This window comes from Apis cerana, linkage group LG1, assembly GCF_029169275.1.
Source record: "Apis cerana isolate GH-2021 linkage group LG1, AcerK_1.0, whole genome shotgun sequence".
Taxonomy (NCBI): domain Eukaryota; kingdom Metazoa; phylum Arthropoda; class Insecta; order Hymenoptera; family Apidae; genus Apis; species Apis cerana.
In genome coordinates, this window is record NC_083852.1 from 2,090,125 (window position 1) to 2,103,961 (window position 13,837).

The 13,837-nt window shown below is 23.2% G+C and overlaps 2 protein-coding genes across 2 annotated transcripts; one reads left to right on the top strand and one right to left on the bottom strand.

The window, feature by feature from the left end:
* The first annotated feature begins 9 nt into the window (after positions 1 to 9).
* LOC107992803 (clathrin heavy chain) lies at positions 10 to 11,755 on the top strand. Its single transcript, XM_017048867.3, has 13 exons — positions 10 to 649; positions 2,858 to 3,065; positions 3,138 to 4,985; positions 5,069 to 5,388; positions 5,506 to 5,771; positions 5,860 to 6,094; positions 6,278 to 6,660; positions 6,840 to 7,137; positions 7,600 to 8,040; positions 8,171 to 8,733; positions 8,830 to 9,052; positions 9,124 to 9,199; positions 9,431 to 11,755. The coding sequence occupies exons 1-13, from the start codon at positions 608 to 610 to the stop codon at positions 9,562 to 9,564; spliced, it is 5,037 nt and encodes a 1,678-aa protein (XP_016904356.1). The 5' UTR covers positions 10 to 607; the 3' UTR covers positions 9,565 to 11,755.
* Positions 11,756 to 12,291: 536 nt separating this feature from the next.
* LOC107992835 (ribonuclease P protein subunit p29) lies at positions 12,292 to 13,805 on the bottom strand. Its single transcript, XM_017048917.3, has 4 exons — positions 13,669 to 13,805; positions 13,449 to 13,588; positions 12,905 to 13,295; positions 12,292 to 12,836 (listed from the first exon to the last, which is right to left on the bottom strand). The coding sequence occupies exons 1-4, from the start codon at positions 13,682 to 13,684 to the stop codon at positions 12,700 to 12,702; spliced, it is 684 nt and encodes a 227-aa protein (XP_016904406.1). The 5' UTR covers positions 13,685 to 13,805; the 3' UTR covers positions 12,292 to 12,699.
* Between the last annotated feature and the right edge of the window lie 32 nt (positions 13,806 to 13,837).

A 13,837-nucleotide genomic window follows, 5' to 3' on the forward strand; every position in this document is an offset into this window, starting at 1 on the left:
TAATTTTATTGTATTGTGTAGATATAAGTTATAATATAATTAGATGCAAATTCTTACGTAAAAAAATTCGTAAATATACAATGAACAACATATATTGCATGTACAATTGTGCGATTCTCTGACTTTATTCATAGTAAAGAGTGGGGGATAAAAATTGAAGAAAGGAAGAAATGTTGTTCGAGAAATTTATTATAAAATTGAGTTATCTGCTTTTATACTAATGAAAATTTAAATTAATATAATAACAATAATTATTATTATTCAATATTCTATTATGTATTTTATATATCGTTACTATTTTGATGTGTTTACAAACGTTTAGTAATATCAGAATATAGGATCGATCGGAACACTTTTGTACTTAAGGAACTATTTTTAGACAGAGGGGCGGTCATTGGCGGCCATGATGGGTGTCAGCGGCAAGTAGTGACGGCATTCACTTTGCGTCAGTTGGTTTTGTGCGCTGATAGTTGGACTGAGGTTTTTTGATTGAGAAGCGCACCATAAGCCAAAACAGTTGTACATAAGAAATAGACAGCCGCGATAGATTTTTAATTAGGTAACCGCGGCTGGAAAACCTCGAAAAATTTTGAAAAACATCAGAAAAATGACGCAGTTACTACCCATAAGGTTTCAAGAACATCTCCAGGTAGGTGACCTGCTTTCATATTCAATTCTTCTATTTTTTCGATATGTCGCCAAACATTTCTATTTATATAAATTGTATTTTAAATTTTATTTTATATTTTTAATGTTTTTTTAATAAATGTCTGTATTGTCATTTATTACTAATAGTAAAGAGATGTAAGTTCCGTTAAAATCATTTCAAATTGACATTACTTTGACAGATATAATATGATTGTATGTTTCTTTATTTATATAAATTTTAATCAATTTTTACATATTTTAATAATCAAATGCGTACGTAGAGGTTAACTAATCATAGTATTATTCTATATAGTAATGTTGGCGAGAAAAATAAATTGATTTTTTTTCTATCAATGAGGCCACGTCTACTCGGCATATACGCCCCTTATTTCCGTTTTTATATATCATGAATTTTATAATTAAATTGTTGTTTCTTTATGATTTTATGATAACAATATGAAATTGATTTGGGATTCATTCCTTCAACTATCAGTTTTTTCATAATAATGAGTTGTGAATTTTCATGAAATATATTTTGATTATAATTCGTTATTATATATTTTTTATTCTAAATTTTAAATATATTATATTTATTTGACTTATCTATTTATTTTTATTTATGTAGAATTTATGTAGAATATTTTTATTTATAAATCACAATTCTTGATAACCTAAATAATATCTAAAGTACATGTTTTATGAAAAAATATTTTATATAAAAATTATATGATGTCAAAAGGAATATATAATGCTGAAAAGATTTTTTAAATAACCTATTTATACATAAAATATCAATGTGATCTTGAATTTTTAAATAGAATATGTATTCTTTCATATTGAAATTGAAAAAAGCAATAAATTTTTAAAAAGAATTTTTAATTAATCATTTGTGTTACATTTAATAAATAGCAAAAATATTTTTTATAATTGCAATATGATTTTAATTATAATAGACATTTAAAGTGAAGCTTATTATCTTTTTTATATTTATGCAATTTTTTAATAAAAGATAGAAATTTGCTTTTTTATTATTTTTTATGGTTTGATTTTAATTTGATTGAATTTAATTGATTTAATTTTTCTTTTTATTTATTGCATAATAATTTATTTATAATAATAATAAAATGTATTGGAATATAATACGTATATTGATAACCTATTATAATTAATTATAAAGTATTAGGTTAGACTTTATTTATAAACATCATTATAGAAAATTCAATATTCTTTTATAACATATTTTATTTAAAAAAAATTCAAGTCACATTAATATCTTTAAGAAAATATTTTATTTAAAAATAATTGTCTTAATATCATATATTTTTTTAAATTTTTTTTTCTTTTTATATAATTTGTGATTATGTGATATTTTTATACAGAATAGATATTTTAGAAATTATTTTGAATAACAAGTATTTATTTTATTTGTTCATTTCATCAAAATCTATGAAATTTATAATTAAATAATTTGAGATAGTTTTAAACAGATTAAATTAAGCTTTAGCATAAATGAATTAGCTTAAATTCGAATAATAAATAATAAAAATAATTATAATTTAATTTAATTGAACTTTATAATAATTGATTACAAAATCTCATTAATTTCAATGGTTTTGATGCATTGGCAATATTTTAATTTTTACCATTTGATTTTATTTTCAAAGAAATACAACTATACTAAATTATTGTTTTAAAATAATACAAAATAAATTAAAATTTAAAAATTTCCTAAAAATTTTTAATTTTAAGAAAATTTTTTAAAATTTCTAAATTTAATATTACTTTTTAATTATTATAATCTATATTAAAATTTGTAATTTTAATTATTTGTAATATAAAGAAATTAATATTCTTTATCTATTTTTTTATTTAATTTGAAAATTAATATTTTAAATAAATTATTTTAAACTTATTTAAAATAGAAAAAATAGAAAAAAACTAATTGTATTGAATGAAATATAACATAAAATATTATAGTTCGTTTTAGTTTTGATACATTAATATAAAAAATAAAATAATAATAATTTCTATTTTAGTAATAGAATAAGTTTATATATTATATATTATATATTTTAGTAATTAACATTATTTTTAAAATAATCTAAATTTATCTAATTAATTATTTAATCTAATTTTTAATTAATTAAAATTAATTAAAAATTAATTGTTTAATATTTTTTAATTTGTATGTATTATTTTTTTCTTATAGCTTACAGCTGTTGGGATTAATGCTAATAATGTTAGCTTTAATACACTTACAATGGAATCTGATAAATTTATTTGTGTTCGAGAAAAAGTTGGCGATACTGCACAAGTAGTTATTATTGACATGAATGATTCTGCGAATCCTATCAGAAGACCTATTTCTGCAGATTCTGCAATTATGAATCCTGCGAGTAAAGTAATTGCTTTAAAAGGTAATAATTAATATGCTTCTTTAACTTAAATTTAATATTAGACTTACTAATATATTTTATTTTTATTTTTAGCAATGAAAACTCTTCAGATTTTTAATATAGAAATGAAATCAAAAATGAAAGCTCATACAATGACAGAAGATGTAGTATTCTGGAAATGGATATCTTTAAATACTTTGGCATTGGTAACAGAGACTGCAGTTTATCATTGGTCGATGGAAGGAGAATCAACTCCGAATAAAATGTTTGACCGACATTCTTCATTAAATGGCTGTCAAATAATTAATTATAGAACTGATCCAAAACAAACATGGTTATTATTAATTGGTATTTCTGCTCAGCACAATAGAGTGGTTGGTGCTATGCAACTTTATTCTGTTGAAAGAAAATGTTCTCAACCAATTGAAGGGCATGCTGCTTCTTTTGCCCAATTTAAAATGGAAGGAAATGCAGAACCGAGTAATTTATTTTGTTTTGCTGTTAGGACAGTACAAGGTGCAAAACTTCATATTATTGAAGTAGGTCAACCTCCTGCTGGTAATCATCCTTTTCCAAAGAAAGCAGTAGATGTTTTTTTTCCACCAGAAGCTGGAAATGATTTTCCTGTTGCTATGCAAGTTAGCTCAAAATATGATGTTATATATTTAATAACAAAATATGGATATATACATATGTATGATATTGAATCTGCTACATGTATATTTATGAATCGCATATCTGGCGAAACTATTTTTGTTACTGCACCACATGAAGCATCTGGTGGTATAATAGGAGTAAATCGGAAAGGTCAAGTATTATCTGTATCTGTTGATGAAGAAAACATAATTCCATATATAAATGGAGTATTACAAAATTCTGAACTTGCATTACGAATGGCTGTAAGAAATAATTTGTCAGGAGCTGAAGATTTATTTGTAAGGAAATTTAATTTACTTTTTCAAAATGGTCAATATGCAGAAGCAGCCAAAGTTGCAGCAAATGCTCCAAAAGGAATACTTCGAACTCCAGCAACTATTCAACGATTCCAACAGGTACCAACTACGCAAGGACAAACATCGCCTTTGTTGCAATATTTTGGAATACTTCTAGATCAAGGACAATTAAATAAATATGAATCTTTGGAATTATGTCGTCCAGTGCTTGTACAAGGTCGTAAACAACTTCTTGAAAAATGGTTAAAAGAAGATAAATTAGAATGTAGTGAAGAATTGGGTGATTTAGTGAAACAAGCTGATCCAACTTTAGCTCTTAGTGTTTATTTAAGAGCTAACGTCCCTAATAAAGTTATACAATGTTTTGCAGAAACTGGTCAATTCCAAAAAATTGTATTGTATGCTAAGAAAGTTTCGTATACTCCTGATTATATATTTTTGTTAAGAAATGTCATGAGAATTAATCCAGATCAAGGTGTAGCATTTGCCCAGATGTTAGTTCAAGACGATGAACCTTTAGCTGATATTAATCAAATTGTGGATATATTCATGGAACAAAATATGGTTCAACAATGTACAGCATTTTTATTAGATGCTTTGAAAAATAATCGACCAAGTGAAGGAGCTTTACAAACACGACTTTTAGAAATGAATCTAATGTCTGCTCCACAAGTTGCTGATGCAATTTTAGGAAATCAAATGTTTACTCATTATGATAGAGCCCATATTGCACAATTATGTGAAAAAGCTGGTTTATTACAACGTGCTTTGGAACATTACACTGATTTGTATGATATTAAGAGAGCTGTAGTACATACCCATTTACTTTCTCCAGATTGGCTCGTTGGATTTTTTGGAACATTATCGGTTGAAGATTCTTTGGAGTGTTTGAAAGCAATGTTAACTGCTAATATAAGACAGAATTTACAAATTTGTATTCAAATAGCAACAAAATATCATGAACAGTTAACTACTAAAGCATTAATAGGTATTTAAAATTCTTTATATTTTATTTTAATCATATTAACTTATATTAATGGTTTATTTATTTAATATTTTTATTATTTTTAGATTTATTTGAAAGTTTTAAATCATATGAAGGATTGTTTTATTTTTTGGGATCCATTGTTAATTTCAGTCAAGATCAAGAAGTACATTTTAAATATATTCAAGCAGCTTGTAAAACTGGCCAAATTAAAGAAGTTGAACGAATTTGTAGAGAAAGTAACTGTTACAATCCGGAACGTGTAAAAAATTTCCTTAAAGAAGCAAAATTATCTGATCAATTACCTTTGATCATTGTTTGTGATCGATTTGATTTTGTACATGATCTTGTACTATATCTCTATCGAAATAATTTACAAAAATACATCGAAATTTACGTTCAGAAAGTAAGTTTCATTATTCATATCTGTATAATTTATATAATATCTGTATAAATTTTATAATTATAATAAAATTATAATAATTTTTTTTATTCTTATCTTATAACTTCGATTTTATTTTAGGTAAATCCTTCGCGTCTACCTGTTGTAGTCGGTGGTTTATTGGATGTAGATTGTTCAGAAGATATAATAAAAAATTTAATTCTTGTGGTACGTGGCCAATTCTCTACTGACGAACTTGTAGAAGAAGTTGAAAAAAGAAATCGTCTAAAACTCTTACTTCCTTGGCTGGAATCTCGTGTTCATGAAGGTTGCGTTGAACCGGCAACGCATAATGCATTAGCAAAAATATACATTGACAGTAATAATAATCCAGAAAGGTTCCTTAAGTGAGTACATATAAATATTTTTTATGTGATATGAAAAAAATATTTTATATAAAATTCTAAAGTTTTTTTATTAATTAATTAATTTTAGAGAGAATCAGTTTTATGACAGTAGAGTAGTAGGAAAATATTGTGAAAAACGTGATCCACATTTAGCATGTATTGCATATGAGCGTGGTCAGTGTGATCGGGAATTAATAAGCGTATGTAACGAAAATAGTCTTTTTAAAAGTGAAGCTAGATATTTGGTAAGACGTAGAGATCCAGATTTATGGGCTGAAGTTCTCCTTGAAAGTAATCCTTATAAAAGACCATTGATCGATCAGGTTAGTTCATGTTATAAAAAGATAATAAAAATACAATAAATAATAATAATAATAATAATTTTCTTAAAATATTTAATAAAAATTTTTCTGATTTTTATATATATATATATATATATATATATATATATATATATATATATAATTTTATTAATTATTATGAAATCAATATATTATTTTTTATAGGTTGTACAAACAGCTTTATCAGAAACACAAGATCCTGAAGATATATCAGTTACTGTTAAAGCATTTATGACCGCTGATTTACCTAATGAATTAATTGAACTTCTTGAAAAAATTGTACTTGATAGCAGCGTATTTAGTGATCATCGTAATTTACAAAATCTTTTAATTTTGACGGCAATAAAAGCTGATCGTACGAGAGTTATGGAGTATATAAACCGACTGGATAATTATGATGCTCCTGATATTGCTAATATTGCTATCAATAATGAATTATATGAAGAAGCTTTTGCTATCTTTAAAAAATTTGATGTGAATACATCTGCTATTCAAGTTTTAATTGAGCAAGTGAATAATTTGGATAGAGCTTATGAATTTGCTGAAAGGTAAAGTATAATAAACAAAATTTCAAATAATTACTGAAAAAACATAATAAAAAAATAATATAAATAAATTAAATACAATATAATTAGTTGAATTATTATAATTTGAGAAAATATATAAATAATTAGTTGAATTATTATAATTTGAGAAAATTCTATAAAAATAATATTTGTTTTCATAGATGTAATGAACCACCTGTATGGTCTCAATTAGCCAGAGCACAATTGCAACAAGGTTTAGTTAAAGAAGCTATAGATAGTTTTATTAAAGCAGATGATCCATCAGCATATGTAGATGTAGTAGAAACTGCTCATCGAACTTCTCATTGGGAGGATTTAGTTCGCTATTTACAAATGGCTCGTAAAAAAGCACGTGAATCTTTCATTGAAAGTGAATTAATTTATGCATATGCAAGAACAAATAGACTTGCAGATCTTGAAGAATTTATTTCTGGTCCTAATCATGCTGATATACAAAAGGTTTCAATTTTTTATATATATTTTATATATTTTATTTATTCATATTATTTTCGAAATAAATAAATTTATATATAGAATATTAATATATTCTTTGAAATATTGATTCTAGAAACCAAAATATTGGTATACAAAAATATTTAGTTAAAACTTATTTATTAAGTTATAAATAATTGAAGCATTAAATAAAGCAAAACAAAAATGAAATGAAATCAATCACTATTTCTATTATATTGCCATTGTTATATTCCCGTTTTGATTCATATAATATGAATTTAAATTGTTTATAACTTAATAAATAAATCTCAATTTTTTAAAAAATATTTTTTAATATTTTTATATTTGTTTTAATTTCTAAAATTGCCCTTCAAAGATATCTCACAAATATGTTAATATTCTATTAACATATTCACAAATATGTTAATATATATATAATTTAAATTTATATTTTAAATTTATTTTTAGATCGGTGATAGATGTTTCGATGATAAAATGTACGATGCTGCTAAACTTTTATACAACAATGTATCGAATTTTGCACGACTAGCCATTACACTTGTTCACTTAAAAGAATTTCAAGGTGCCGTTGATAGTGCTCGCAAAGCAAATTCAACTCGTACATGGAAGGAAGTTTGTTTCGCTTGTGTGGATAGTGGAGAATTTAGATTAGCACAAATGTGTGGATTGCATATAGTCGTACATGCTGATGAACTAGAAGATTTAATCAATTACTATCAAGATCGAGGGCATTTTGAGGAACTTATTAATTTGTTAGAAGCTGCATTAGGGCTTGAAAGAGCACATATGGGAATGTTTACTGAATTAGCTATACTTTATAGCAAGTATAAACCTCAAAGAATGAGAGAACATCTTGAACTTTTTTGGTCTCGAGTTAATATACCAAAGGTATATATTATTAATATATATTATTAATTACATAAAAATTTATTATTAATTATATATTTAAATATGAAAAAAAATAAAAATATAATAAAAATAATAAATTTATTAATATATTCATTAATAAAATATACAGGTACTTCGTGCTGCAGAGCAAGCACATTTGTGGGCAGAACTTGTATTTTTATATGATAAATATGAAGAATATGACAATGCAGTTCTTGCAATGATGCAACATCCTACTGAGGCATGGAGAGAAGGTCATTTTAAAGATGTAATTACTAAAGTGGCAAATGTTGAACTTTATTATAAAGCTATACAATTTTATGTTGAATATAAACCTTTACTTTTGAATGATATATTACTTGTACTTGCTCCACGCATGGATCATACGAGAGCAGTTGCATATTTCAAAAGAACAGGACATTTACAACTTGTAAAACCTTACTTGAGATCAGTTCAAGCGTTAAACAATAAAGCAATTAATGAGGCATTAAACGGTCTACTTATTGATGAAGAAGATTATCAAGGACTCAGAACATCGATTGATGCGTTCGATAATTTTGATAATATTGCACTAGCGCAACAATTAGAAAAACATGAATTAATTGAGTTTAGAAGAATTGCAGCATATTTGTACAAAGGAAATAATAGATGGAAACAATCAGTAGAATTGTGTAAAAAAGACAGATTATTTAGGTAAATTTTATTAAAATCTTTAAAATTTTATTTATATGATTTTTACCATTTATTTTCTATTAATTCAATAAATTAATTATTATATTGTTTAAATAGAGATGCTATGGAATATGCAGCAGAATCTCGTAATCCCGAAGTTGCTCAAGAATTATTAGAATGGTTCTTAGAAAGAGGATCAAAAGATTGCTTTGCAGCGTGTCTATTTCACTGTTATGATTTGCTTCATCCAGATGTTATTCTAGAACTTGCATGGAGACATCGTATTTTACATTTTGCTATGCCATATCTTATACAAGTAGCACGGGAATATATTACTAAGGTAATATTTTACTTATAATATATTTAATTACTGTTTTAAAATTATATTAATGATAAATATTATTTTAATAGGTCGATAAACTAGAAGAAGCTGAAAGTCGACGTATAGAAGAAACTGATCATCAAGAACATAAACCTATGATTATGCGTAAGTATTTATTTCTTTTTTTTTTTTTTAAAAATTTCATTTTGAGAAATTAAAAATTAGTTACATTTCTTAATAATATAAAAATTACTTTAATAAATTTAAAAATTATTATTTCTTCATTTTCAAATTCTTAAAAAATAATTTTTAATTTAGTAAATAAAATAATTATCTTAACAGTAAATATATTTTATAATGTGTTATTAATACATTAATATATTTTAAATTTTATAGCGGAACCTCAATTAATGCTGACAGCAGGACCAGGTATGATGGCACCTGGTTATGCACCACAAGGTGTATATGGCGCACCACCACAAAGCGTTTATGCACCAACTGCAGCAGCATACCAAGCTTATGGTATGTGAAATACAATGTGCTTCAATAATAGAGATCAACAAAATCTACTTTTCTATAATATCTAGGTAAAAAAAAAAAATATTTCAATAGTTCACAATTATTAAATGCTAAAATGATATCATGAAAAAAATAATTGCTGCAAAATAATTGTAACATAAATAAAAATAATGAATTCAAAATAAACAAAATATTTAAGCGCGAATTTCTAGAGTTTATGAGTAAGGTTTATAAAATAATTAATTTACTGTTAAAATAATTAAAAAATACACATTGATCATTATAAAAAATACTTAAATATTTTGCAAATACACATCATATAACAAATTTTTAAACAAGAATGCAATAGTAATTTTAGTAATTCATATTACATTAAAATATTCTATCGATTAAATTGGGTTATATTATATTATTTTATAAAATAACTACACATAATTTCACTGATATATATCCATATATTGTGTACGTACGTGCCTTTATTTAAGTATCGAAAAAAATTTTAGTTTAAGATAACATAAAATTAACAATCTTAAAAGAAATACTTATTGTAAGTTTCAATTTAATAAAAGTGTCACGAAATTACAAAGTGCTTCCTTTTTAATAAAAAAGAAGAAAATTGGACTAGAAAAATGTGTAAGTGACTATTAAGAAAAACAATAAGTACTCGAAATTGATATCTAATAATATCTATCAATGAAAAATAAAATGTGGTAAAAATATTATTCTATAATTTGTAGTAATAAAAAAGAATCTATTTATTTAGATTCATTAAAGATGTTGTTGTCACAATCAAATGTATAAGCCTCAAAACAATTAGTAAGATAAATAAAATGAATGGCATATATCAGTACATCAATATAACAACAATTATAACAATAAATAAAATAATAATAAAAAACAAAGCTGAAAACTTTGTAAACTGTATGTAATGTATCTAGAAATTTAAATATAATAAAATATAAAATATGTTTGTATGCCTATCATTATACATTTAAGTTTAATATCTGTGTGTGTTATTGTTGTGGCATGGATAATAACAAATTTAATAGCATTTGTTCAGATAAGTATAAGCAGTCAATGTGAAATATAGAATAGTAATATTATATGCTCTTCTAAAAAAAAAAAAAAAAAAGAAAAAGAATAATACTGAAGGTAGCTCTCTGATATATTCTTATTAGACAGAGAAAGTATTTATTCCGTTGAAAACAACAAACTTTATAACGATCTCGTCATATTGATGTATGGATATATGTATCAAGACTTGTTTATGCTGGCTTACAATATTATTTTATCTTTTTTTTTTTATACATATTAAATTAAAATATCGTAACATTTGTAAAAGTTCGAAAGTGTTATAAAGTATATACATTAAGTAATAATTTTGTTTCTTTTTATTAACGTGTTCAGTTTTTAGAAATATAATTTCAACTTTTTTTTTTATATTTGATTTATACAATATATGTATAGTATTCTATTTGGATGTATTGTTCGTTATATCATTGTATTAATGTATAATGAAATTATGATACAAGTATTAATGCAAATTGGGTAGTCAGAGTCCAATGTATATGTAGAAGATATGACAGAATCGTATTTGTTGACGTTTCTGCTCGTTAAATGATTCAAATTATCTGTATAAAATGCTTTACTAATAAATCAGGATCAATGTAAAAGATATATTAGAAAAATAGTATTTTTTCTGATATATCTTATATTCAATGTTCCTAAAATCCTACATTATTGCATAACATATTTCAAGTGACATTTTCTTTTGTCACATATTTCAAAAGGAACGTGAAATATATACTTATAAATTATTCTCATTATTCATAAATATAAAACGAAAGTTGGAAATTAAAAAATTATAATATTATAATGATATTAGAAAAATATATTATTATACAAATATTTGAACAACAGTTTTTATTGCAATAGTAATATTAATTATTGTCACTTTCGTTTGATATTTAATGATTGCAGTAACTTTAGCTGCATATATTAAATAAAAAATGTTAAAATTAGAAGATATAAAGAAAAATCTGTAACATTCCCAATAATCATTTCACTTTCATTGAAAGTATATAATGAATGAAATTGTAGATTGAAAATTGTATCTAATACTATTCTGTAAACAAATAGTAATGTAATTGTATCATTGTTTGGATATTGTGAATTAAAATAAAATATTAATAAATTTAGAAATATACTTCTCTTCTCTTTCTAATATTAATCTAATATTAATTAATGATATATATATATATATATATGTGTATATAAAAAGAAAGTCCTTATAATTTTTATTATTTTGATTTTAAATCAAAATTCTAGTTTCGATTAAGTTGGTGTTAAATTGCATTGATTTTGTATATATATTGTATATAATTTTAAAGTGCATTTTTTAAAGTGCTTTGTGAAAATGTGATATTAATTTTATTTTCAAATTAGTTTTTCTGATTTTTTGAAAACATAATGGACAAGAAGCAAATTCAAACAATTTTCCTATTCCACTTCCAGAATTCCAGAATTTTATTTAACTGGAATAATAAAACTGTTTCTCATTGGCAAAAGTGCATTGATTGCAATAGTCTTTATTTTGATTATTAAAGTTTCATTTGAGCTAAGATGTGTGCATTTGAATTTAATAGTTAAAAACTGCAAGAACTTTCTTTTCAATTTAATATATATATATATGATCAAAATCATTTATAAAATGTTGAAAATCAGTATAAAACCTGAAATATTTATTATTAAATTTATTTTAATAAATAACTATATAATTTACAATACATATTTTTTAAATTAATAATAAAAATTTAAAAATTAATTTTATATTTTTATGTATATCTTTTTATAATTTATTAGGATACAAATTTTTTGTAAAACAATTTATTAGTAATAAATGTGATATTTAAAATTTTTATATTGTTACTATTATGCTTAGTATATTATATCAATAATATATCAATAAATAATTTACTTATTAAAATTTGTATTTCTTTATGCTTCTTTTTTATTTCTTTAAAAAATATACTTTGTCTATTAACACATTTTTAATAATGAAATAATTTATATATTATATAATTAATTTATAAATATTGAAAATTTTATTTCACAAATTTTACAAATAAAATTTGTAATAGATTTTATTATAATTCATATATACGTCCACACTTAAACTTTTTTATTGTTCGTTCAGTAGGTCGTATAGAAAGATCTTTTCCAAAGAATTCTAATTTTACTTCCTTTAAATAAATATTCATGATAATAACATCTTTGGGTATTGCTGAAAATAAATATAAATTATTTGCATTCATTATAAGGAAAAAAAATAATAGAAAAAATATAAATTACTTCGTATAATATTATCTGTTCCACAAATTTTGAAAGTATGTTTTGTATCTTGAATTATTATGCCTTTTAATCCAACCAAACTAGGACATTTTGATCCAACAATTGAAATTTCAGCACCATGAAAATCTACTTTAACTAATTGTTGATTAATATTTTCCCAATTTGGATCAATAGGATCTCTTGGAATGTTAGTAAAAAACTTAATCCCAAGTACTTGTTGCATATAATTTAACCATAATTTATTTAATGGTAATAAATCTGTATATTTCATATCACTATTGTAACTAATTTTACGTAAACCAAGTTGCATTCGTTTTCTATTAGTTAATAATTTTCCTTTGCATTTTTTTTTTTTGTCCCATTTACTTCTATGTTTTGCAAGTATCAGTGACTATAAAATAATTATAATCATGTTTTACTCCATAATTAATAAATAAAATGTTTAATAATTTATATAAATATTTATTATTTTAAATTGCATATTAAATTTAATATTAAATTTTTTATATTATTCTTTATTTTTTTCTTTTAAAAGAAATCTTACTTTTCTTAATTCATCTGCTATTGAACCTATATCAGAAGAAGGTAATGCATTTTGTAGGAAATTTATAATATGTTGTTCATTATTTTCATGTGTACTAATTTGTTTTGTTATATTATTTGGTAATGTTAAACATATATTTCCTATAAGATTAATAAAATAAATTAATTATGATAATATAATGAGCATATATTAATTAATTTAATATTTTTTAAATACTTACGATTTTTTTCGGTCATTTTTGATAATTACAAAAAGACAGAAATGAACTAATTGAAATTAATTTATTTCACTGTATATTAAATTATAATAAAGTTATTAATTATAAATGATTTACAAAATATAATCACAAAATATTATTAATATTAATGTATTTCACTTGGAACTTTTTT

What these genes read in the sequence shown, in the direction of transcription:
- LOC107992835 (XM_017048917.3), bottom strand. An exon ending in TAGCAGATGAATTAAGAAAA is followed by an intron (nt 13,296 to 13,448) that starts GTAAGATTTCTT and finishes ATTATTTTATAG; the next exon opens with TCACTGATACTTGCAAAACA. An exon ending in AACAGATAATATTATACGAA is followed by an intron (nt 12,837 to 12,904) that starts GTAATTTATATT and finishes ATTTATTTTCAG; the next exon opens with CAATACCCAAAGATGTTATT.
- LOC107992803 (XM_017048867.3), top strand. Translation starts at nt 608, where the DNA reads ATGACGCAGTTACTACCCATAAGGTTTCAAGAACATCTCCAG. An exon ending in GCTTATGAATTTGCTGAAAG is followed by an intron (nt 6,661 to 6,839) that starts GTAAAGTATAAT and finishes TTGTTTTCATAG; the next exon opens with ATGTAATGAACCACCTGTAT. An exon ending in CACGGGAATATATTACTAAG is followed by an intron (nt 9,053 to 9,123) that starts GTAATATTTTAC and finishes TTATTTTAATAG; the next exon opens with GTCGATAAACTAGAAGAAGC.